Below are 18,839 nucleotides of genomic sequence, written 5' to 3'. Positions count from 1 at the left end.
TGTTAATGCCAAATAAATATTTCTTTGCATAGATAACTTATTCGTAAAATTTATATGGAAAATAGGCCAACAAAAAGTTCATTAACTAAACTGAAACTATGTACTGGGGATAGCTGTCCCTTCCTAAAAATATATAAAGATTTCCTAGATTTTCTCAGCTTTGGCAATTTTGCCAATGTTAAGAAACACTGTCTTAGATGTTTTAGTCTATCATGTTTATCTTTCTGCCATTAATCATTAGATGTTTCCAAGAAATCCACAATCGTGACTTGGAGTGACAACTTTTTTCTCCCACTAGTTAAGTTGGAATAGCCAGTAGCATTCTACTTCTCAAGATATAAGTTTCATAAGGCATCAGAAATCACATGCTCAGAAGGATAATGTCTCTCTCTTACCCATGATGTATATGCACTAACCCTGAGATAGTCATATAACTAAAAGCTGAAACAGGAAAAGACTTACTCCTCACTAAAATCTGGATGGTTTACTTATTTGGGTAGTGCAATCACCCAAAATGTAGATATAGACACAGATGTCAAATGCAGCATTGGAAAAGCAACAGCTACTCTTCAGTGGATGAATAAAATCTGGTTGTTTATATCACTGAAACCTAAACTCCGTTTGCTCACCTCTGTAGTGATCCCAACAGCCATTTATGCCAGAGAGACTTGGAAGATGTCAGCAAGTATTAACAAGTGACTTGACATTTTCCAACAGAGATGCTTTCACCAGATCCTAAAGATTTGCTATTTTGACCATATTACTAACAAAGAAGCTGTCCAAAAGAGTTTCTCCTGTAAACTACATAACATTGTCACACAGAGAAGGCTCCAAGGTCATATCCTCTGCATGGAGAACAATTGAATCCCCCAAATGGCATTGAAATGCAGCCCCACCCCCACCCCGGCTGCCAAACAACCAAGAGGATGCCCTCTAAATACATGGTGAAGAACATTCATAGAAGACTTAACGACTCTAAATATTACATGGGAAGTGCTACTTTGCATGGGAGAATTTAATGCTAATGCTAAAATAAATCTGGATGATACAAAACCAACTGCATCTCTCTAGGAAGAGTGTTTTACATCCAAAAAACCACAGCAGAAAAGGTCTACTGGAGCACAGCAGCCTATGCTTTGAAGGGCAGCAGAAAAAAAAAACTATTAAGCTCAGAAGTTCCTTTAATTTAAGAACATTCTGACTGGTATTTCATTGCAGTAAGCCATAATGTACTTTATTTAATTTATTTGTATATATTGTAGGAACTTAGCCACTACATTTTGAAAACCATGACTTATGGTTGAAAGTATTGGAGAACCTACCTACCTCTAGTTTATTCAACAGCTAAACCGTGACTAAGACTGATGTGGGAATCCAGCTTATGGATGTTTGTACCTGTGTGCATGATTTGTTTTCTTACCGTACTTTCTTTCAGCCCTTGAGTGGAGCCTCGCATGCAGATCTCAAACCTTCACTCAGAGAATTGACTAAGTCTTTGGAGAGATTTAAGGATAAGTTTCAATTCAAGCTTTGATCTAAGTGCTGTGAAAAAGCATCTCATGGACATGGTGTGGAGTAGTGCTAACCGAACTAGATCCTTGTGGATCCTTGAGGCACCTCTTTATTCAAAGGAAAAGAAGCTCCTTGGGAGATCGATCGGCAGTTTGCTTTCGGACCTGCCACCTTTCCTCGAAAGAATAGTTAGTTCTTTCACTTTGCGCGGAAAGGAAAGGGGCGGGGAAGGGAGGGAGAGAAGGCCTCACCCTTTCCCTTTCCCTGTAACTCTTTCGGCCGATCCCAAGAGGAGGGGCCGGGAACTCCTGTCTTCCAAGCTCCAGTCAGAGCGAGGTTGCTCACTTGAATTTGGCTTTCTGGCACCGAGCTCCAAACTTCCTGGAACGTCGCTAGAGATTAGCTACCTAGAGGGGGAAGGGAAGGAGTGGCCACCCCGCAGAAACTTCATCGAGCGCAGGAACGATCTCTTCTTCTTCGGTAGCCGGAGAGAAAAGAGGCTCTCCCCAACATGGGCCTCCTGGAGTGGCTGCCCTTTGGCGCGTACAGTGTGGCGCTCGCTACCGCTCTGGCTCTCGTGGCGTTGTGTGCTTTCGGCCGGAGGAAAAGGTAAGGGAAGACTCGCTGGCCTGCTGCCTCGCGTATGTCTTGGCTTTAGCTAATCGGGAGAGTAAGGCATCTAGGAGAGGGAAGGCAACTCCCACTTTTCTCGAGAAGCGGCCGTGGGACTTTTGGTTTCGTGGTGAACGTTGCACAGAAGCAGCTGGGGGAATAAGGAGCTTGCCCTGACTGGTAGCGGACTGTCTTTGGAGATTCTCAGCCATCCAGCTCATGGTTGTCCTAAAGGTGGTTTTTCAGGAGGCAACTGGACTTCCTTGTTTTTCTTTGAAGACGTTCTTCAAAGAAAAACAAGGAAGTCCAGTTGCCTCCTGAAAAAGCACCTTTGGGACTTGTGGCGGACGTTTTTACGGAATCACGAAGGGAAAGCTGCGGAAGAAAAAAAAAAAAGTTTTTCTAAACTGCCGTCCGATACAAATGAAGACTGGTCTCCAGTGAGGAATACAGGATATTGATAGAACGACTCATTATTATTGTGCTCCAATCTGATGACAATTTACCGAGAAGTTAAAAACGCTTTTACTAGTTTATGACACCTCGATTGGCCTTAATAAAGATAATATTCATATATGGATTTATAATCGAATGAACCCAGATATCTTTTGTACAGGTACACACAGATTATTGAAATCTTATTGAATTCAAATTTCAAGCTTTTAATGTGGCATAAAATTACCACTCAAGAGTGAGCCTTGCTTGTTCGCACAGGTGGTAAACATTAGATTAATAATCCACATTGGACAATTGTTATGACCAGTCAGAACGATAGAAAGTGATGAGCAAGCTTCCTGCTGTACAATATGACATCGGATTCGATATAGAGAAAGTAATGAACAAAGATGGTTTGATTTGAAACCCAGAATGCATCAGACTGGAATCTGATGGCTTGGACTTCAGTGCCCAGTAACTGAATGAGCATGAGCATGAGCATGACCAGAAACCAAGAGACTGAAAGAATTGTAGTCCAAAGGTCTAACATATTTGCAGCTTTTACATTATACTTGCTGTTAATTTGTTAATCTTTTTCCTCAACCCAGTTTCTAGATTTGCAGAGTACACTGATCTATGTGGGTTGAGTTTATATAACATGCTGGATTAAAACATATTTGGCTAGCTTGTAATTTGTTAATTTGAACATATGTTGTTCAAACACAATAATTGTGCAACAATAATCTTGCAACAAACACTGTCTTCATATGAAAGGACATAAAAATATTGTTGTTCTAGCATATATTCTAGATTTCATATTATCCCTAATTGTTTGAAGCCAGCCAAACACTAATGGCTATGTTTATACTAGGACTACCAGTTCTGTAACATTAAAATCTACACTAGAGTAGAAGCAGTAAAGAAATACAGAAACTTATCCTCTTTGCTGCTATTTGTAATGGATATTTACAGTACTATTAATCACCATTTACTCAGTCTCTCTTTCTCCCTCCCTCCCCCCCTCTCAGTACTTGACATATTGACCCTTAAATTTAATTATATTAATTATACTTGGTTTATACAACTAACTAGACTAAACTGTGTTTATCTACTTTGTGATCCAGTGCAGACCCTGCCTCCCCATAATGAAAATATAAATCCAGCAATGATCACAATTTGTCTTCTGCCGAAACTTAAATATACCAGCTCCTTGTTAAGTAGCAAACAGAAATAAGTTGGATATTCATTTCTGGTAGTCTTAGCAGGAATTTCTTATTATCTCATGAATTTTTGGGCCAGGAGTGAATAGACAGCCCTCCACTCTATTGGAATTTGTCTCTATGCTACCATGGCTGTGACTTGGGCATTGTATTGAACTGGAGTTAGATGGCATCTTCTCTGCCAACAGGAATCTGCCAGTGAGTTCTGTATTAGAGAGCTTTATATTTTGAGCTGTTTGCTCCTTCTGAGTCTTTCTTGGAGATCTCACTAGGTGGCAGTTTAGGGCAATTTCACTTCACTTTTGACTTGGTTACATGAGGGTACTTTAGTTTAAGTAAACACAAGGTTCTCTTCTGCCTCTCTGTTGGCTGTTTTAGTTCACATGCAACATATTTACTCAGTTCTTGACTTGGTTCAATGTGTTGTATGAATCTAGCTATTTCTTCCAGAATGCTATCTCAGGATTGGATTGAATACAGGAAAGCCTGTAATTGGAAATGGGAAAGCATACAGTAACTGATGTCTTTCATTAGGAGAGAAGAAGTTTATGTGTGGTAGCCCTCTAGTTGCTGCACATCCAGCAAGAACCAGCTCTGATACTAATTAGAAAATATGAGTCATGGCATAACTCAGAATTCAGAAGACTGAAATTCCATCTTCAAATGACAAATTGAAAAAATTCCACAGAAAATTAAAGAACAATGTTTTTTAAATTAATAGACCATGAGTTCTAGTCCAGCCTTGGGCATGAAAGTGAACTCGATGACTTTGAGCCGGTCACTCTCAGTTGTGGAGAAAATAGGAGGAGGAAGGAGTATAAGGTATGTTTGCTACCTTGGGTTATTTACAAAAATAATAAAGGTGGAATATAATAAATAAAATTAGATATACTTCAAAACACACACACACACACATATTTATACAAGTACTCCTCACTTACGATTGTCTTGTACAATAATTGTTCAAATTTAAAATGGTCACAGTATCCTGTGGTCACATGATTGCCAGTCCAATGCTGTAAAGATTTTTTCTCCATAGGAACCATGAATTAAGGCAAGCTGGACATGGTCAAACAAGAGATGATAAGACTGAACATCGACATCTTAGGAATCAGCAAACGAAAATGGATAGGAATGGTTGAATTTAATTCAGATGACCATGAGGTATACTACTGTGGGCAAGAATCCCTGAGAAGAAATGGAGTAGCCTTCATAGTCAATAAAAGAGTAGGAAAAGCTATACTGGGATACAATCCCCAAAATGACAGAATGATCTCAGTTCAAATCCAAGGCAAACCATTCAATATCACAGTAGTCCAAATCTATGCCCCAACCACCAGTGCTAAAGAGGATGAAATTGACTGGTTCTATGAAGCCCAAGGGATGCGGTGGCTCAGTGGGTTAGGACGCTGAGCTTGTCGATCAGAAGGTTGACAGTTTGGCGGGTCAAATCTTGAGTGCCACGTAACAGAGTGAGCGCCTGTTACTTGTCCCAGCTTCTGCCAACCTAGCAGTTCGAAAGCACGTAAAAATGCAAGTAGAAAAATAGGGAACACTACAGTGGGAAGGTAACAGCGTTCCGTGCGCCTTTGGCGTCTAGTCATGCTGGCCACATGACCACGGAGATGTCCTTGGACAAGCACTGGCTCTTCGGCTTTGAAATGGAGATGAGCACCGGCCCTTAGAGTTGGAAAAGACTAGCACTCATGTGCAGGGGAACCTTTACCTTTACCTATGAAGCCCTACAGCACCTTATAGAACTAACACCAAAAAATGATGTCGTTATCATCATGGGAGATTGGAATGCTAAAGTGGGAAGCTAAAAGATAACTGGAATAACAGGCAAGTTTGGCCTTGGAGTACAAAATGAAGCAGGGCGCATGCTGACAGAATTTTGTCAAGAGAATATGATGGTCATAGCAAATACTCTTTTCCAACAACCCAAGAGACGGCCCTACACATGGACATCACCAAACGGTCAGCACAGAAAGCAGATTAACTATGTGCTCTGGAGCCAAAGATGGAAAAGCTCTATACCGTCAGTAAAAACAAGACCAGGAGCTGACTGTGGCTCAGACCATGAGCTTCTCATTGCAAATTTAGGCTTAAACTGAAGAAAGTAGGGAAAAGCACTAGGCTACTCAGGTATGAACTAAATCATATCCCTGTTGAATATACAGTAGAGGTGACAAATAGATTTAAGGAATTAGATCTGATAGACAGAGTGCCTGAAGAACTATGGATGGAGGTTCACAACATTGTACAAGAGGTAGCTACTAAAACCATCCCAAAGAAAAAGAAATGCAAGAAAGCAAAATGGCTGTCTGAGGAAGCTTTGCAAATAGCTGAGGAAAGGAGGTAAGTGAAAGGCAAGAGAGAAGAAGATACACCCAATTGAATGCAGAATTCCAGAGAATAGCTAGAAGAGATAAGAATGTCTTCTTAAATGAACAGTGCAAAGAAATAGAAGAAAACAATAGAATAGGGAGGACCAGAGATCTTTTCAAGAAAATTGGAGAGATGAAGGGAACGTTTCATGCAAAGATGGGCATGATAAAGGACCAAAGAGATGTGAGTACGAGACCATCTTTTTTGTCTCTTGAGAAACGTATATACGGGTCAATAAGCAACAGTGAGAACTGGACATGGAACCACTGATTGGTTTAAAATTGGGAAGGGAGTCCGGCAAGTCTGTATACTGTCACCCTGCCTATTTAACTTATATGCAGAGCACATTGTGAGAAAGGCAGGGCTAGATGAATCAAATTTTGGAATTAAGATTTCTGGGAGAAATATCAACAACCTAAGATATGCAGATGATTCCACTCTAATGGCAGAAAATGAAGAGGAACTAAAGAGCCTCTTAATGCGGGTGAAGAAGGAGAGTGCAAAAGTTGGCTTGAAACTTAACATTAAAAAAACCAAGATCATGGCATCCGGCCCTCTCAATTCCTGGCAAATAGATGGGGAACAAATGGAGGTAGTGACAGATTTTATTTTCCTGGGCTCCAAGATCACCCCAGATGGGGACTGCAGCCAAGAAATTAAAAGATGCTTACTCCCGGGGAGGAAAGCCATGGCAAAACTAGACAGCACACTAAAAAGCAGAGATATCACCCTGCCAACAAAAGTGCATATAATCAAGGCTATGGTCTGCCCAATTGCAATGTATGGCTGTGAAAGTTGTAATAATAAAGGGGGATGCTAGCTAGCTAGCTAAATAAATAATGGATGGATGGATGTTCTTCTATCAGATCTAGACAGTCTGAATTTCAGAAAATTTCCATCATTGTTTTAGTTATCCCTACCCACCAATTTCTACCAATTTCTCTAGGTATGTAATAGTTGATGGCCTTGATGTTGCAGATCATCAATTCCTTGAATGTGTGTGTGTGTGTGTGTGTGTGTGTGTGTTTGTGTGTGTGTATGTATATTATATGTATATATCTTGGGCTAACTTAAAAAAAAGCTTGGCTACCCTAACTCTATCCTACCCTACCCTACCCTACCCTATCCTATCCTATCCTATCCTATCCTATCCTGTCCTGTCCTGTCCTGTCCTATCCTATCCTATCCTATCCTATCCTATCCTATCCTATCCTATCCTATCCTATCCTATCCTATCCTATCCTATCCTATCCTATCCCTAGATTTAGCTGAAGATTCAGGTTATCATGTCATTAGAGAGCCAGAGACATTAGCATGTCTCATATTAGTGGCTTATTTAAAATTATTGTCTGGAAAATGCATATCTCTAAAGGCTAGTAAAATCAGCTATATTCAAATATTACTCATTATTACATGCTCTATGGGATCTCAGTGATTCTGAAAGTGATGTCTGAACTTTAGAAAATAAATCACCCGATTACATGCATGGTTTTATACAGAATTTCAAATTCTGACATTGCTTCTGGATGTGAGAAAAGAGAATGTAAGAGAAGACAGGGGAAACCAGCTGATCGGCAGAGCAATGAGTGGATGGCTTTGGTGTGTCTTCCCTGTGCTGCGCTCTGTCGGTGGCTCAAATCTGGAGTCTCAGCCTTTTAGCTGATCAGCGGAGCAATGAGCGCCTGGCAGGCCAGGTAGCCAGGTTGCTGCACAGATTTCCCCCCACAACCGGTTGATTGTCGAGCCCGGGGTTTCATAGTGGCCTTGCCCTACTTGCTCTTGCCCGGCACTGTGAGCAGCTGCTACCGCCTGCCCCGCTTTTTGCAAGCAGGCTTCTGGCAGTGGAGGCTCCGGGGCGAGCTTTGGCACGTCTTACCTGCGGTGCGCTCTGTTGGCAGCTCAAATCTGGAGTCTCAGCCTCCCAGCTGATCGGCGGAGCAATGAGCTGCTGGCAGGCCAGGTAGCTGGGTTGCTGCATGGATTCTCCCCCCCAACCCAGTTGATTGTTAAGCCCGGGGCTCGACAGCTGCTCCTGCTCAAAAGGCAGGGCTTGGCGGCCAGTGAGGCACTTGTGCGGGGCTCTCCCAGGGGTGGTGGGCTGAATGGGGACTGGCCTCGCCCTTTCCGCGCTAGAGTAGCACCCGCGAAGGTGGCCAAGGGCAAGCAGGGCAAGGCCGCTCCTGCTTGAAAGGTAGGGTTTGGTGGCTGCCGAGGTGCTCACATGGGGCTCTCCCAGGGCTGGCGGGCGATGGGGGAGGAGTGGGCCGATTGCCTTACCAGTACTTGGGACTCCGACGCGCCTTCCCGGCCAAGGGTGCCTCGAAGAAACGCCAATCAGAAGTCAGTCCGCTTGCTGCACAAGTCCCTGGGGAGGAAGGGGTCTCGCTCTGCGCCTGCGCTCGCCCTCTGTAGGGTTCCTGCAGGCCACTGCCAAGCAGCATGCTTTCCGGCAGCAAGTGAACTGGGAAGGAGCAAAGCGTGGGGGTCGGGTTGGGGAGAAGGTGGCGGGGGGAGGCGGGGGGGAGGCAGGCAACGCTGCATACCACTAGCCAGGTGCTCGCGAACCACTAGTGGTACACATACCACCGGTTGAAAAGCCATGCCTTATTGAGCTGCTAGCTAGGAAACACCTGTATTAGCTAAGAGGAAACCTGTTTTCTCACACCATTGTTAGACCTTTTGTAAAATTGTATTGCTGTAATTACTTTCTATTGTTGCTATAATGTTTGTTCATTCTAGAGGGGAGGGGTGTAATGTATTAAGTAACACCAGCTGCCTGCAATTAGTGCAGGTTCGCATCCCACCAGGCTCAAGGTTGACTCAGCCTTCCATCCTTCCGAGGTAGGTAAAATGAGGACCCAGATTGTTGGGGGCAATTAAGCTGACTTTGTAATAATGCCGCTTGGGGTGTGTGTGAAAGTCCTAATAAGTAGGCATATACATAGAATGAAGGCTACTGCTAAGCTTGTAAGCCGCCCTGAGTCTTCGGAGAAGGGCGGGATATAAATGGAATTAAAATAAAAAAAATTGGGCTTGCTTTGTTAAGGGAACACCACGTGGTAACTGCTGGAAGGCTGTTTGAGCAGGGAAGCTAGTTAATGGCTCCCAGCTCCTCAGACAACCCTTCTCCAGTGCTGCTATTGGTTGCCCCTAGGGCGGCAATAGGTTGCTTCAAACCTATTGGCCACCGCCTAGGGGCCAGGGTATAAATTGCTGCATCTGCAGCCCTGTTCTCTAGTTCAGATCCTGCAAGCAATAAACCATGATCTTTGCTGAACTCGTCTTCATTCCTGCGCAACGAACCTAGTACACAACACAGAGTATCCCATCTCTTTTACATGGATGATCTGAAGCTGTATGGAAAAACATCATCTGAAATAGAATTGCTGCTGAACAATATCCATATATATAGCCAAGATATTGCAGTAGAGTTTGGCTTGGACAAATGTGCCACACTTACTCTCAAACAAGCAAAAATAGTGAAAACTGAAGTAATAAAGATGCCCCATGAAAATAACATTAAGAGTCTGGATGAGGAAGATTACGACAAATACTTGGGTATCCTTCAAGCTGACAACATCAAGCACACTGAAGTGAAGAAAAGATTAGATGTGAAAACATCAAGACAGTGAAAAAGATCTTAAAGTCCAAACTCAATGGAGGAAATACTGTGAAGGCAATCAACACCTGGGCAATTCCAGTCATTAGATACACAGCTGGAATAGTGGACTGGATTCAAGAAGAACTAAAAGCATTGGATAGGAAAACCAGAAAAATAATGACAATGAATTATGCCCTTCATCCATGCAGTGACATTGACAGACTCTATCTACCAAGGCAAATAGGTGGACGTAGAATGCTGCAAGTACATTAGATGGTTGAAGAAAAAAATGGCTTTGGAAGAATATCTGAAGGACAATGATGAAGATGCACTGAAATTAGTATATCAGGAAGGCTTACTGACTACTGGAGAGACCAAACTGGCCTACAAGAAAGATCAAATGAAGAACAGAATAGAGGCATGGGAAGACAAAGCACTACATGGCCAGTACATTAAAAAAAATAGCTGGGAAAGCAGATAATAACAAGACCTGGCAATGGCTAAGAGCAGGAAAGTTGAAGAAAGAGACCGAGGGACTAATTCTGGCTGCACAAGACCAAGCCTTAAGGACAAATGCATACAAAGTCAAAATTGAGAAGACAGCAACAGACAGTAAGTGCCACCTATGCAAAGAAGCTGAAGAAACAGTGGACCACCTGGTAAGCTGCTGAAAGAAGATCACACAGTCTGACTGACTACAAGCAGCGGCATGACAAAGTAGCAACAATGGTGCATTGGAAGATCTGCAAGAAGCAAGAACTGGTAGGATCCTAAAATAGAAAGTCATAGAAAATGATAAAGTTAAACTGCTCTGGGACTTCAGAATTCAAACAGACAAGCACCTGCAACATAACACCCCAGACTTAACAATTGTTGATAAGATAAGAAAAGTCTGGATAATGGACGTGGCAGTGCCTGGAGACAGCAGAATACACGAGAAAGAACTGGAGAAGATTTATTTATTTAGCGTATGGCTGGTCACACACAGAATTACAAGCACTTTATATTTACAAGTTAGAACAGTTAAAACAATTTTTTTTAAAAAAGAAGCAATTATAAAACGTAAGAGGAAAACAGAAATAACATTTCAGAGTTTAATGTCGAGTTTGGAGATCCAGTCAGTAGCTGCCGTTGTTACGCAGAGGAAGTCTTTAAAATCTCCTGGGTATCTTCTATTAGTGCATTCCCTCACTATATGTTGGATAGTCTGTCGGGGAGCCCCGCAATCACATTGTGCTGAAGGTGTCTTTCCCCATTTATACAGAGAATCAGCACACACCCCATGAGTTGTTCTAATTCTATTGTATGTCACCCATATGTGTCAGGGTAGATTAAATCCTGGAGGTATACTATTAGGATTAATATGCTCAGAAATATCTTAGGAGGTATAGCTACTCCATGCTTCCATCCATTTTTGTATAGTGCTCTGATGTTTGGCCAGCTTAAGCGCTGTGAGGAGTGGTGGATTTCTTGACTTTAATCGTCATCTTAAGAGATCAGAGGTATAGGCATGAATCGGTAGAGAGTTTAGCAGGATCTTACTATACTCCCGAATGAGAGCTTCTTGTCGTCGTAAATGTGGGGGAGGTATGTGGCTAAGAACTGGTAGCCAGTGAATAGGTGTAGATTTTATGCACCCAGTAATTAATCTCATTGTATGGTTGAGTTGAACATCAACAAGTCTTGTATGTGAGCTGTTTATCCATACAGGTGCGCAGTATTCCGCTACAGAGTAGCAAAGCCCAAGGGCTGCGCATCGAAGAGTTGGAGCCGAAGCTCCCCAAGTTGTTTCGCTTAGTTTTTGCAGAATGTTGTTTCTGCTGTTAACCTTGGCAGCCATATTCTGAATATGTTTTTTAAAAGACAGGGTCCTGTCTAAAGTGACCCCCAGATATTTTGGAGTTGCCTCATATGGGAACAATTTGTTATTTAGGTATACATTGAGTTCTCTTTTTGCCAGTTTATTATTAAGGTGGAAACATGATGTGACTGTCTTACTTATGCTTGGGATTAACCTCCATTGGTGGAAGTATGTACTCAGAGTTGTAAGGTCGGCTGTAAGTACACCTTCTGTAACTTCGATTTCCTTGTGGCTATGTGCTAATGCCAAGTCATCAGCATAAGAGAACTTTGTTGATAGTGTGGGTGGTATATCGGAAATATATAAGTTGAATAAGGATGGGGCCAATACAGAGCCCTGAGGGAGTCCATTATTCAGATGTCTTTGCTTACTAATTTTATCGCCCATGATGACTTGAAAGGTCCTTGCTGAGAGCATGTTATTTATTAGGTGGCCCATGGTCCTACAAGGGACAGCGTGGAGGAATTTGCTTAATAGACCACACTGTATCGTATGCTGCTGTGAGATCCACAAATACATCAGATGTTTTCAATTTATTCTGATAGCTGCTTTCAACGTGGCTAATAAGACTAAGGACTTGATCGGCACAGCTCCGATAAGATCTAAACCCAGCCTGTTCAATCGGTATTTGTTCGTTAATTTTCTGTCCAATTCTGTTAAGTATCAGCCTTTCAAGTAGTTTATAACAAACACTTAACAGAGCAATGGGGCGATAGTTTTCTGGCTTGTTGCTTTCTTTTCCAGGTTTTAATATGCCAATTACCTTGGTTCTCTTAAATTCTGGAGGGAGCTTACTGGAAGTTAGGATATCTGTGTAGAATTTTGCCAGCCATTCTCTTGTGCGAGGCCCAGAGTGGATGATAAATTCAGGCATTACTCCATCAAAACCAGGAGATTTTCCAGCTTTGATAAGATAAGAAAGACAAAAAAGTCTGGATAATGGACGTGGCAGTGCCTGGAGACAGCAGAATCCACGAGAAAGAACTGGAGAAGATAACAAAATACAAAGACCTACAAATAGAAGTAGAAAGACTATGGCAAAGGGAAGCAAGAGTAGTACCAATAGTAATAGGCGTTGTGGGTGCAATCCCAAAACAACTGGAGCACCACTTGAACACCATTGGCATTGACAAATTCGCCATTAGCCAATTGCAAAAGGCAGACCTACTAGGAACTGCTTCCATCCTGTGACAATATCTATAATACCATCAAACATCCATATCTGCCTATCCCAGGTCCTTGGTAAGGACTCGATAGGTAGACAAAAATGCCAAATCCAGTCTGAACATCTTGCTGACCGTGCGATGATGATGATTAATCATCATCATCATCATCATCATCATCATCATTCTGTGTTCTTGTATTTTGTAGAAAATTTTCCCTAAAAAACTAACACCTAAAAAGTTTGTACCAAAATTCCCTAAAATTTTTATGTCAAAGTTTTTACCAACAAAAAGCTAAAATTATTCTATGCACATGTCTGGTAGATGTATTGCATGTGAAAGTTTCTCCATGAACAAATACCTTGAACATAAACTACTTTTCTGTTCTCTTGAATAGTATTTAATATATTTCTGTGTGTAACCATCTTCTGCAAACAAAAGAACATTGTGCACTAACATTCTGGGCAGACAGTCAGAACTTTTGGAAGCATAAAATGTTTTAGGATTTCCCAAGAGTTTTGCTGTGGTGCAAATGAGGAGGATGGTGAAATACACAGGGTAGTCATCCAACAGTATGAGCAAGCTATAGAATTTGTTAAGAGAAATTGAATTGCCTGAGGCTAAAGGGGAAGTTCCAAATCTCTTGTTTTCTCCATGAACGTGTTGAAAATAGCCAAGTTACATAACATTAAGAATTTAGTCACTGGATGCTTCCTACAGAATGAGAACACAGCCTTGGTGATAGCAGGGAAATAGCCATTTTTAAATTGTCTTAATGCTTTTTCCAATCAGTGGGGCTGCAGCTTTTTGGTGAACAGATACGATGAGTACAAAAGATCACACATTTAATCACACACGTAATATCTCATCTCTGAAATCCTGGAGAGCTGACAGCTTGATTTATTACAGGACAGTTACTCATATTTATTATGTCTACATCATCCCATCAAAGTGGCAGCCCAAAGAAGTCTGAATGTCAATTCGATAGTGGGTGTAAAAAGTGGAAATGAATGTAGTGGTACCTAAATTTACTAGTTAACTTGGTTGGAGCCAGTGGCATGGACCAGGTGAAGCAGAGATACTCAAGTTCAAGTCCAGTCTCTGACATGGAAGCTTCTGGTTCCTCCAGACCCGTCACTCTCAATTGCTTCTCAAGTTGGGCAAAAATAAGAGGAAGGACTGCTGTTTACTGTTTTCAGGTCTTAAATGAGAGGTGGGTTATAAATCCAATAAATAGTAATAAATTAAAGTATGGTCTGGTTTATATAATGTTAAAGTCAAACTATGCAACTCCATTATGATTTAGTATGACAAAGGAACACAACTTTTGTGAAAAAGTACCATCACATTGGTTTCTTCCTGGTTTGTGAGGTGTGTTACGAGGGAGGTTCCTCAAGCCTCCTAGTCTCTTGCATTTTTTATTTCTTAATCCATCTTTGATATTTAGTGTCAAGTGGTGGTTTACCCTTCCATTCATTAAATGTAGCTTTCCATCCTTCTATTAGCTATGGGATTTTTTTGTGCGGTATCTATCCTGAAAAATTACAGTGGCTGTTGTTTCTCAGATGAACAGCAGAGGCATACACTACTCCAGAATTCCTCTCCTGGTATCTTGGCCTATTTTGTCCCCAGGCTTAAGAACTCAACATTCTCTGTGGTCACATCAGTAGTTATAATTGAAAAGGACATTGTCATCCTCTTCAAAGAACTTACTGTCACTTTTGGGCCAATTCGAGAATATGACTGTGGGAATTAAATGTCTACATTTAGTCTGTAAAACGCATGGCATAAAAAAAAGACTACCTGAACTGCTGCTTCTACTTAAGGATTATTATATTTGTTGAATTCTGTATAGGCACAACCATTCTTTTTTTTTTTGGTGAACTACCGTTACAGTTGAGGAATACGCCAAAGATCCATATTTTAAAAAAATCTTAAACTCAACAGGAGAAAGAGATTAAAGCTTCAAGATTACAAATCTCTATCAGAACACACTTCCATATACATATATGCAGCTGAAAGTTTATTTTGACACGAAGGAAGGTGGTGTCTCTCTAATACATACCTGCCTCCTGCAATAGTTGAAACAGTGTATTTCAGCTGGACAGAATCCTTAACAGGTTCTGAAATAGGCTGGAATCATTGTCACATGTGATTAACTCAGTAGGATAAAATAGTGAAGATTAAAAGAAACATTCTTTTTAATTTCCCCCACTTCCTCTTTCCCTAAATACATGCAAGATCAAAAAGAGAGAGAGCTGATTTTTAAAAAAATTGGGTTATATATATTGATGTTCACATTTTTTACTTCTAAAACATAGTTATTGTATCATTATATAAACCAAACTTTCTTCTGGTTAACAATGGTAAGTCTGAAGCATATGAATAAATGTGAGAAATGAATTACTAATGAGTTCTGCAAGATTTTATAATGGCACTTTCACTGCCAATTTTCTCTAGTAACTTTTAATTACTAAAAATAATCTTAGGTTTTGATTGGTTCAGAGGAATGGTTCTAGGAGTAATGTCTTTTCATATACAAGAAAGTATTTAAATTCAAAATGTCTCTTATACTGAATTTACTAATTTTAGCATTATCTTTGAAATTTTAGCAATGTCTTTGAGAAGATATACCAAACAGGTTTGGTGGCTAAATTTGTACATTGCTCTAACCCAGGGGTAGGCAACCTCGGCTCTTTTATGACTCATGGACTTCAACTCCCAGAATTCCTGAGTCAGCCCAGGGGTAGGCAACCTCGGCTCTTTTATGACTCATGGACTTCAACTCCCAGAATTCCTGAGTCAGCTATGCTGACTCAGGAATTCTGGGAGTTGAAGTCCATGAGTCATAAAAGAGCCGAGGTTGCCTACCCCTGCTCTAACCCATAATGAAGTTTGTTTGGTTTAGCTTAGAATGTTCAGTGCAATCAGGAAATTGTGATCTTTTGTGGGGGGGAGAAATGTTTTACGTGTGTTCTAAAGACTCATCTCTGTTCCTAGTCCTGTAGTGGTTAAGGCAGCAGGCTGAAAATCAGGAGACTGAATTCTAGCCATGCTTTAGGCCGAAAGCCAGCAGGATCACCCTGAACAAGTCACTCACCCTCAGCCCTAAGGAGACAATGGCAATCCACTTTTGAAAAACCTTGCCAATAAAATTACGGGGAGTAGTGTAGGCAGTCCTAGGGAGACAAAAACTGACTTGAAGGCACCAAAGATAACCTCCCAAAACAAAAAGTGCCCCTTTAAACATCCTTTTTCATAATAGTACATTTGTCTATGAAGAATGAATAATAGAAAAAAATGTGAGAAAAGAAATTTCTTGATTTGGAGGAAGCATATGATAAACTGCATAGGTCTGAATTTTGGAATATTCTGCATGAAGATGAAATGGAAAGATGTCTTTTGAATGCAGCATGAGCAATATATGATAGAAACAAAGTATATGGAAGAATGAATGAAATGTTTGTGGAATGTTTCCACATGGAATAGGGAGTAAGACATATTCAATGTTTCTTTGTGGGAGAATGCATTCTCCAACTAATAAAAGATCTAATAAAGTGTGTAAATATAGTACAAGGCAGCCATAGGTGTCTTTCTATTATTATCTCCTTCCCACTTCCAGTGCAGGATGAAGAGATGGGAGGGGATGGAGGAGGAGATTCAACACAATCAGACTTGCAAGAACTGTTATTATAGCGCACTGGTGTCAAACTTGCCACAACATTTGATGTGTCACGACGTATTGTGACTTTTTGCCTTGCCAGGAGCTGGGGTGGGCGTGGCCTCTGTATGATGGAACCGGCTTGCAGGTCAGCAGTTTGGCACCCCTGTTATAGCCAAACTCAATAAAAGTAGTTTTAGCCTTCCTGCTGAGCTGATTCCATGGTCTGGAACTGACAGTGACATAACTGTAAAGTTATGCTTGAAAGAAGATGTACTGTTTGCAATTCTTGTGGTGTCACCTTAGCTTGTTTTGTAATAAATATAACTAATCAGGCCTCCGGTTTGATTTGTTACTACAGGGTTTTGACACCTTGGTTGTTTATCATTTTTATGGATAAACATATAAGGATTGCCTGTGAGGTTGGAGATATGTTGATGTATTCTTAATGCAGATGATGCCCAGCTATGGATGAGAACTTGGATGATTTGCAGAAAATGTTGGATAGAATGTACAATGAAAGAAGGAATATGGAACTGAAAAAAAATAGAGAATAACGGTTAAAAATTTCTTTGAGTAAGTAATAAGTATCATGAATAACAATGGCATCAACCAACAGAGGCAGATCTTCAAATGAAACCTAACATCCTCCAAATATTGTCTCCCAGGGCTAAGTACTTCCCCTTTCTGAGATTCAAAAAATAAGGAAAGGTTCTTGTATACAAGGGCACGTTGCTCCTCAGGAGAGACACCAAACAGCTTGAAAAAGAAAGATTGGCAGACTCACTTTGGAGCAGTTATCTTTTTCCTCTGAGAAGTCAAGGTGCACACATGTGGGAAAGTAGACTCACCAGCAGATTTTATGCTTACCAAAGGAGTTATGTGAAAAAGATTTGTAAAATGACTGGAACAAAGTTACCCAGTAAGACATATGGTGGAGTGGGGACTTGAACTCCTGGGTTCAGTTCCAAAAAATTATCCATTACTCCTAAATGTCTCAGAAGGCCAGAAAAGGTCAGATCCTGAAGCTGATGTCACTAGACATTACTTCAAAGTAATGTTTTGTGTCAGGGTTGTTAAGAATGTAATTACATCTACTTAGAATTAAATGCAATGAACTCTGTGAGTCTTATATTGATACATTTTGCACTATTCATTAGGGCTGGGCATCTCCTCACATTTGAAAGGAAAAGCATACATGGAAACACATAGCACAATTTCTTCAAACAGTTGTGTCTTTTCTGGGATTGTTGAGCTGTTCTCAGCAACTGTTCCCAATCCCAAGAAAAAGACCCATTTGGTCTGGAGACTGTATCCAAATCTTGTGGAATGCAACCACCATTCTCCCCTTATAATGGTTCAACATTTTAAGGTTGTAGTTTTTAATATAAGATTTAACACATTTCAGTCTTAAAGCCTCCTAAATGTATAAAAAACTGTTGCGTTTACTTGCAGTACATGTAGTCCTCAACCTGTGACTAAAATTGAGCCAGAATTACAGTCATAACCATGTGACTATGCCTGGTTTTACAATCTTTTCTGCAGTGGTCATTAAGTGGACACCATGCTTGTTAAACGAATGCCATCACTGTTATTCCATTATGCCCAATGTATTTTTTCCCCAGAAACTGGAAGTAAACACCAGAAACCGGCAAAAAAAAATATTATTACAATGGTCACATGACCACGAAATGCTACAAGCAATCATAAATGCAAGCCAGTTGCCAAGTGCCAAAAATGACCATGTGTGTATGCATGTGGCCATCAGAACTTTGAAATCAGATAATAATAATAAAGTTGGAAGGGACCTTGGAGGTCAGCTAGTCCAATCCCCTGCTTAGGCAAGAAACCGTATACCATTTCAGACAAATGGCTGTTCAGTCTCTTCTTAAAAACTTCCAGTGTTAGAGCATTCACAGCTTCTGGAGGCAGGTTGTTCCACTGGTTAATTGTTCTAACTGTCAGGAAGTTTCTCCTTAGTTCTAGGTTGTTTCTCTCCTTGACTAGTTTCCATCTGTTGCTTCTTGTCCTGCCTTTGGGCACTTTGGAGAATAGCTTGACTTCCTCTTCTATGTGGCAGCCCCTGAGATATTGGAAGACTGCTATCATGTCACCCCTTGCCCTTCTCTTCATTAAATAGACATACCCAATTCCAGCAACTGTTCCTTATATGTTTTAGCCTCCAGTCCCCTAATCACCTTTGTTGATCTTCTTTGTACTCTTTCTAGAGTCTCATAAGGGTCTATTTGTGGGGAATCAGTTGTAACTTTGAACAGTCTTTGAGCAACCAGTAATTAATCAAGAATTACCTGCAGTATACTTCTGCGGCTACACAGAGGATGTTGCTAGTTTGAATCAGATCTCAGATTGCTTACTTCTTATTTAA

General features: G+C 40.9%; 1 protein-coding gene across 1 annotated transcript in view; it reads left to right on the top strand.

The window, feature by feature from the left end:
* Positions 1–1,809: 1,809 nt before the first annotated feature.
* Positions 1,810–18,839, top strand: part of CYP7B1 (cytochrome P450 family 7 subfamily B member 1) — a 113,886-nt gene continuing 96,856 nt past the window's right edge. Inside the window, exon 1 of the mRNA XM_083361214.1 lies at positions 1,810–2,121. Coding sequence (XP_083217340.1) covers positions 2,024–2,121 — 98 coding nt within the window. The 5' untranslated portion in view covers positions 1,810–2,023. The remainder of the gene's footprint in view (positions 2,122–18,839) is intronic.

Source organism: Vipera ursinii, assembly GCF_947247035.1.
Source record: "Vipera ursinii genome assembly, chromosome: 3".
NCBI classification, from domain to species: Eukaryota; Metazoa; Chordata; class Lepidosauria; order Squamata; family Viperidae; genus Vipera; species Vipera ursinii.
This window is presented reverse-complemented; position numbering and strand designations above follow the sequence as displayed.